At 38.5% G+C, this 7,528-nt stretch overlaps 1 protein-coding gene across 2 annotated transcripts in view; it reads left to right on the forward strand.

The window, feature by feature from the left end:
• OLFM3 (olfactomedin 3) overlaps positions 1-5,575 on the forward strand; it is a 52,554-nt gene extending 46,979 nt beyond the window's left edge. Inside the window, exons 5-6 of one of the 2 annotated variants that reach the window (XM_017827261.1) lie at positions 1,349-1,455; positions 3,112-5,575. In XM_017827261.1, coding sequence (XP_017682750.1) covers positions 1,349-1,455; positions 3,112-3,789 — 785 coding nt within the window. In that variant the 3' untranslated portion in view covers positions 3,790-5,575. The remainder of the gene's footprint in view (positions 1-1,348; positions 1,456-3,111) is intronic. The other variant, XM_017827262.1, reaches the window with a different exon arrangement.
• Positions 5,576-7,528: the final 1,953 nt, after the last annotated feature.

Consider the following 7,528-nt stretch of genomic DNA (forward strand, 5'->3'; position numbering starts at 1 on the left):
AAAATAAAAGCCTTCACCCTCGTGGGATATAATCCTCTACCCTTCAAGCTAATAGCAGTTCATAGCTGTAGAATAAGAGCACTCAGTGCACAATAATAGCAGCCTATCTACAGAGAAATCCAGAATAAAAAAAATCTGTACAATGATAATCAACTGTAAAAAAACTGTAAGATTCTTTAAAATAGGTAATTCCAAAAATATCTTCAAAATATTACAACGTCCATAGATTGAGATCTGTAAATAATAGTGCCTTTTAACTGACCTGGAAAATAGACACAGCCTACCCTGCTCATTGAGGTCTCAGCCTGTATTCAGTTATCTTCATTGCCAGTACACCCCACTTCCCTGGCTCTGAACAAAAACTCCATGAGCAGCCTCTGAGTTGCCACCACAGCATTAACCCCATTCTGAGTGAGGGAAACAGACTGTCACATTACACTCCTTGCCAGTTACAGAGAGTAAAAAATTTAGGCTTAATGTGACCCTCTTTTGAACTGAATAAATTCATTCACAACACCAGATAGTTTGTTTTCCACATTTCCTAGATAGGTAGGGTTATACAGTACAGCACAACCATGTAGCACAGAGAAGTACTTACATTTAGATTAAAAAAATTAGTGAAAGATTTCACTTTTCACATTCTTATGGAACATCTTTTTTGTAAAACCATACTATTTCACCTAATCACCTGCACACCGCTATGTGATATTAATCCTTGGTAAATACAATGAATTCTACCAGGAGCTTGTTGCTAATAGGAATGTTATTAATGTCCCCTAAAATATAGATTTTTGGATTGTTAGGAAGGTCAGCATCCAAGATCATATCGACTTTCATTATTTCCTCCCAGACAGTTTAATATGAGGCAGTCTAATGAAATAGAAGCCAAGTGATACAGCCAAGCTTGCTGAGTAATTCTCATATTTTCTTCACACAGCCCCCAGTCCTGGAACAGCTACATGTGTGCAACCACAGGGCAATCAGGCACAAGCTTTGTGTAGAGCTTGCTTTGTGTACAAGCTCATTTTTTCCTGTGTGCCCTTAACCACCCTGTTACCCTGGTCAATGGAAAACTGAAACATCCATCAGTCCTAGCTGTGCACTGAACTTCCTGAAGGCAAAAGTGACAGAGGATTATGTCTTCATTTCATTTATCATTAAGTGTTCTTCCCTTCAGCTCAGAAGATATGGAAAAGTTCCTTCAGTGAAGATGACAATTTATATTCAACATAAGTCTGAATCCCCTGGAGCCACAGTTTAGTTTAGAGCAATTGGTCCTGTGCTCTGACAGATGTCAAGGAGAGTTGTGCAATTATTTGCATTAATGCATTTGTTTTTTTAATTTCAGCATGCGGCAAATTGATGAAAATTACAGGCCCCATTACAGTGAAGATATCCGGAACCCGATTTGGAGCCTGGATGACGGATCCACTGGCATCGGAGAAAAATAACCGAGTATGTAAAGGCACTGACTATCTTTGTGCCCCCTCTTTTTTTAACTTGCTTTATTTTAATCCTTAAAAATGTATTTTTCCCCTATGAAGTTACACTCCCAAGCATGTTTCTTCTATTTCAGTCATTTTTACACTTAACATCGTCAGAGAAAAAGCAAGAGTTTGTGCAAAAATATCCAAAGACAAAAGTTAGCTAAGCACCTTTGTGTCTTCAGCTTTTTCAGGGATGACAAACATCTCTCTGAACTGACTACACTTCCTTTTTATTTCCTAACATGTTTAATGGAGCTTGGGTCTTTAAGAACTCAAGTACTACAAAACAAACATGCACACTTTTACTCAATAGCATGACTTGTAATTCAGCACAGTTAAAATTTACAGGATTAGGCCCCATATAATCTGTATTCAGGCCATTTTCTGCATCATATCCAAGTTATTTTATTGTTTGGATCTAAAATAGGACACAGCTTTAAGGAGTTGCTCTGTCCAAAGGGGTTTGGAAGTCAAAACACGGTTTCATTTGTATGAAACCCACAACATTAGCTTTTTGACTACAGAAAAGAAAAAAAAACACCAAAGGCTACATACAAATAGCAATAACTAAAGATCTGTGTGCAGCTCTCCCCTACCTGCTGTGTCTGTGCAGGTTTACTACTGACCCCAGAAATCTCAATTAACTTTAGGAGAGCAGCAAATTCTACTCAGCCCCATCTTATCCTGAAAAAGTTTCTTCTGATACCTCAGAGTGCCAGTGGCTGCTCCGGAATCATGCTCATGAGCCCTTGTCTCCATCAGCACCTGCTCCCTGTTCAGTCCCCTCCCAGCACACCCTTCCACCCCCTCCTCTGACAGCCACCACCTTCAAGTAACACACAAATTACTTGTGCATGCAAACCATGCAAAACCCTCCTTGCACCAAGTAATGGGCAGCCAGAAGCTGAACTGGTGTTTATACAAATATTTTGTTCATGTCAGTTTTGAAATTGGCATAAAAAACCCTCCAGAAATCATTCTTCTTTTTTTTTAGCCGAGATTTTATTTGTCCTCTGACAAACTAAAAGGAGAAAAGGTAAAATGCATGAAGGAAAAAATGGGGGAATGGAAGTTGCACATAGCACATTAAAAAGAATTATTGATTCTGTTTTAAGGAGAAAAATGGTTTCTAAACTTTACTGGTTTCATTGCTATTGTTTTTGTTTTCTTTCCTAAGAATAGACTATTTTTCATTGATTAGAGATTCAGTTGAAAAAAATTCAACCATGTTTATTCCTAAGTATAAATTCAAGTTTAGCTCGCATACCATTTTCCATCTCTCTCTTAGATTATTAGTCTCTGGGAATATCTTTAAGCAAGCTCCATATAGCAGAGACCCAAACACTGAATAATCCAAAATTAAATTTCTCTGAAAATGCAGACACTGGAGTTAGTAACAGTTATATTTAAAGTTCACCTGTATAGGTAAGTTTTGATTCAGAAATTCAAGAGTTCCTCGTGCTTTTGTAACAGCAATATCGGCAATACTGTACTTTGATAGCCTGCTGCATATCTAAAACCCGTTTTCCCTCTTTTCCTGCAATTTATCCGTCATGCCATATCATGCTCATGTACCACAAACTGTGTTCCAGATGTTTACTCCCAATCTTTGTTTTCTTTCCAGGTCTGGTACATGGATAGTTACACTAACAATAAAATTGTCCGTGAATATAAATCAATTGCAGACTTTGTCAGTGGAGCTGAATCAAGGACATACAACCTTCCATTCAAATGGGCAGGCACCAACCACGTTGTCTACAATGGTTCCCTCTATTTCAACAAGTACCAGAGCAACATCATCATCAAATACAGCTTTGACACGGGGCGGGTGCTTGCGCAGCGCAGCCTGGAATACGCTGGCTTTCACAATGTCTACCCTTACACCTGGGGGGGCTTCTCTGATATTGATCTGATGGCAGATGAAATTGGGCTGTGGGCTGTGTATGCCACCAACCAGAATGCAGGCAACATTGTCATCAGCCAGCTAAACCAGGATACTCTGGAGGTGCTGAAGAGCTGGAGCACAGGCTACCCAAAGAGAAGCGCTGGAGAATCCTTCATGATCTGTGGCACCTTGTATGTTACTAACTCTCACTTAACAGGAGCCAAGGTCTACTATTCTTATTCCACAAAAACTTCCACTTATGAGTATACAGACATTCCTTTCCATAATCAGTATTTCCATATATCCATGCTTGACTACAATGCAAGAGATAGAGCTCTCTATGCCTGGAATAATGGACATCAAGTCCTGTTTAACGTCACCCTCTTCCACGTCATTAAAACTGAAGATGACACATAATTTTCTTTCCCTTACCTCCCTCCGTCAAAGCAGTCTCATTTGTGATTAACTCTAAAAGCATCCATCTCTTTCAGTTCCTTTTAGTTTACATTTCTTTCTTCATTAAGGAAAAGCAACATTTTCTACTATGTAATGCATTTCAAATATGGCTGAGCCTGTCTAAAATGACCTGTCGGAAATAAAAGCATCTTAACTCATGATTCTACAAGGTCTGTCAAGACCTTGTCTTGAAAAGCACTAAAGAGAATTTAAGTGGTTAAAGACAGTTTTTAAAAGATTACGATCTGCCTTATTTTAGAGTCGGAGACTAATGTTGGCTTAAATGCATGAATGTCTTTTTTTACCTCATTTTTGGTTTTAATCTATTGCTTAACTTCAGGAAGCATTTTGGTAGTGTCAGACACATATTGCACATTGTATTTTTTTATTTATTCAGAAAAATTTAGGAACTTAATTTACTTAGACATGGAGTATGATTCATTTTGCCATCACCCAATTTCAGATGTGGTGCTGTACAGTATGTTTTTAAATCTCTTGCAAACATTTTATCGACAGTATGTATTTCTACCATTGTAACCACCATTGTGCAATTGTATCTCTTCACTTATGTGAAAGTAAACTAAGTACTATTTTTTATAAAATATATTGAAATAATTGCAGTTCTGGTTATGGGTCAATTGAAAGTGGTAAAAATCTGCTAAAAGGTTGTTATTTCTGAGAAAGACCGGTAGCTTCTCAGATGCATGATTCCTGTTCTCAGCTTTGCTTGGTAGATCTCTTCTTCACCACTGGCACTTACCGAAGCCTCATACCCGTCTCAGCTTTACAGCTGTTTGCCCTGCCCAATTTTTAGCTCATACCGCTGGCTTCTCTCTCCCTCAGTCTCTTTCTCCCGCTTTCTTCCCTTCCACCATTTTATTGCCCTTGTTTATGCTCACTCCCTGATCTGGGCTTTCCAAGAGAAGAACAGAAAGCGGGCTGGTGCCCATGTCTGCAGCAAGTGTGTGAGTCCACAGCGTGTGAGTGCTGTTCTGGGGCAGTGAGGAGCAGTGTTAGAAGTCAAGATGCTTTCCCTAATCTGCCTGTCTTCTTACTCATAATAGAAGAACATTTATCTTTTGACAAAACTCTTCTCTGGGATGACCATAACTGAGGAGAAAATACAAAGAAAAAGGTACAAAGCCTGGATGATCACTGTGGCACTGGGTAGCCTTTGCTAGGAAATGGCAACAACACTGAGGCCAACCTCTTGCAAAGAGGTTTGGGTTTTGCTAGCAGTAGAATTTTTACTTATGGTCAAAACTGATGCCTTTAAAAACAAATATTTATGAAAGCTGTGTGGCTTGCTATACTATCTCATTAGAAACTAGGGGAGAGTGCACATTATATTGAGAAAAAAGGAATGAGGTGCTATTCATCTCTTTTGGCATAAATGGAAAGAAAGTAATGTTATTAAGCACTAGTAATAAGATTTTTTATTAGCTGGGCTCTCACAAAATGCAAAAAGACAAAAAATTCATTGAAAGCTGAAGCTTTGTGAAGCTCAAAAAATCTGGGATTCTCCTCTTTATATCCTTTGAAATTGAAAAGCCAGATCTATTTTGAAGACATTTTATTTGCTGGTTCTACCAACATGTCAGCTGAGACCACCTTAAGCTTCATTAATGTTTTCATTATTATAAATATATATGTCTGTTTATGTTTACAAATCTGCTTTATAATATAAGCCCCCATATGAAGCTGAACAAACTGCCTTATTTTTCATACTGGCTGCAAAAAAAAAAAAGGAAGCTAATTAGGTTTCAAGAACTGATAAAGGGAAAAAAACCAGCAAATTACATTACAACATGACCAGAGAAAAGTTACTTTCCTGCTTCCATCTCCCCGCTCCTGCCTAGCTGAAATGATAGCCATTATCCCTTACAATCAGTTACACAGAATTTCAAGACTCAGTTCAGCTAAACAGACAAATTAAATCACTTCTCTCCTGTAACCAACTTTCCTGTATTGACAATGAAATCTTCTGTGTGATGTGTGAAAGTGTATATGACTACTCATTAAAAAAGATATTTTATGTCATACAGGGATGTTTTATGAAAATGAAGTATGTTCAGATTTTTATCAAAAGCCATAAAGCAAACCCTAACCTTTTCTCTCTACAGAGTAACTTCAAGAAAATAGAACTTTTTCACCAAGACAGCATTCTTAAAAACATTAGTAATTAGATTGAGAAATTAAACTTCTTTCTACTGTATCATCATAAACTAGACTAATAGTCATGATGTGAGGATAACTTCATCTGAAAAAAATGATTACTACCATATTTCTTTATAAGAATGTCATTCTGTGTAATTAGCATGCACACACTAGTACAGGTTGATAACAGTTCTTACAGGAAGATTAATCTCACCTGATTTCAGTGCCATTTAGTGAGCCTTTTAAAGAGTAACACACTCCTATTAGTCAAAGGAAAGGAAGAAACAGACACTACTACAGGGTGCTAGAGATGGATGGATAAGAGGGGTGGGAAAGGCTCCTTCAAAAGGTGGTTTGTCATACCTGGATAAATCTTGCCCTTCTAAATTAGTAACAATGAGCTGGATTCCGGTAACTTTAAACTTGATATAACAGCTTCCATACCACCTGTACAACAAAACACAACGAGGCATTATCAAGTAACACAACTTCCTGCTAAGGAGCATTCATTTTTCTGTGACTCAGTGTTAATCACCTATTTTTTCCAAATTGGAAGTTCCATAGTCATATTTCCAAAAGGCTGAAAACACCATGCCTCACTATAAGCAAATTTGTGTTACAATCTTTGCCTTCATAATTTAGCAGCACAAGCAGAAAATCTTCCTAATGTAGCAGCAACCCAGAAGTTTTATTCTTATAGTTGAAGCATAGGCTGTTTGTTATGAGGAGGTATCAGTACTCTAGGGGGGAAAAAAACCTATCCTTAAACATGAGGAAATTAATTTTAGAGCCTGTTTGAATATCTTAGTGACCTCCTGCTTCAAGGGATAAACATGTAAAAGGACTGTGTCACTCTTGCACCCAGACCAGAATTCTTAAATTTCCCCAAACTGTGCTGGCAGCAGAGGGAGACGCACACAGTCACAAATCTAGCACAGGAGCACAAGTCTGCCAAGCCACCAGGCACGCCTGTCCTGAGGGAGCCTAGGGAACGTGGATGATGCACACCACAAAGCCCATAGCATTCTCCCTGCAATGGACTTACTGTTCCCCTGGACAAAACAGGCAGAACAAACCTCCCCAGAGAAAGCTTCCTGAACAGTAATAATCTTTTATAGTCCCGTCTGGCAATTCTTGCCCGTGAGTAACTCTCAAGTCTATTATTACACACACAGCCTGTTCAGCCTGCCCTGTCTGTCACAGTGTGCCAAGCAGACCACTGGCAGGGTGACTCTGTGGAGCCTCCTCAGCACTGTAGTCACTGCTAGCAAAAGATGGCATTAAATTTGAAAAATTAAAAGAACCTAGTTGAGTGAGACAGGTTGATGCAAGGTTTTAATCACAGATTGTTTATATAAGAATATTCCTTTTCAGACAAGCTCAGGGGCACTAGCTGTCACTCAGCTCAGCAGGCTGGATCTGCAGCAAAAGCTGTTTGTTTCAAACCACAGCCTGAATAAACCTGTTACCTAGTAATTTGTCATAATAAACAATTGCTTAGAAAATGCTAGAGTAGAAGTGAACAAACCATTCACAGCAAATT

This window comes from Lepidothrix coronata, unplaced genomic scaffold (genome assembly GCF_001604755.1).
Source record: "Lepidothrix coronata isolate B3197 unplaced genomic scaffold, Lepidothrix_coronata-1.0 Scaffold136, whole genome shotgun sequence".
Taxonomy (NCBI): Eukaryota; Metazoa; Chordata; class Aves; order Passeriformes; family Pipridae; genus Lepidothrix; species Lepidothrix coronata.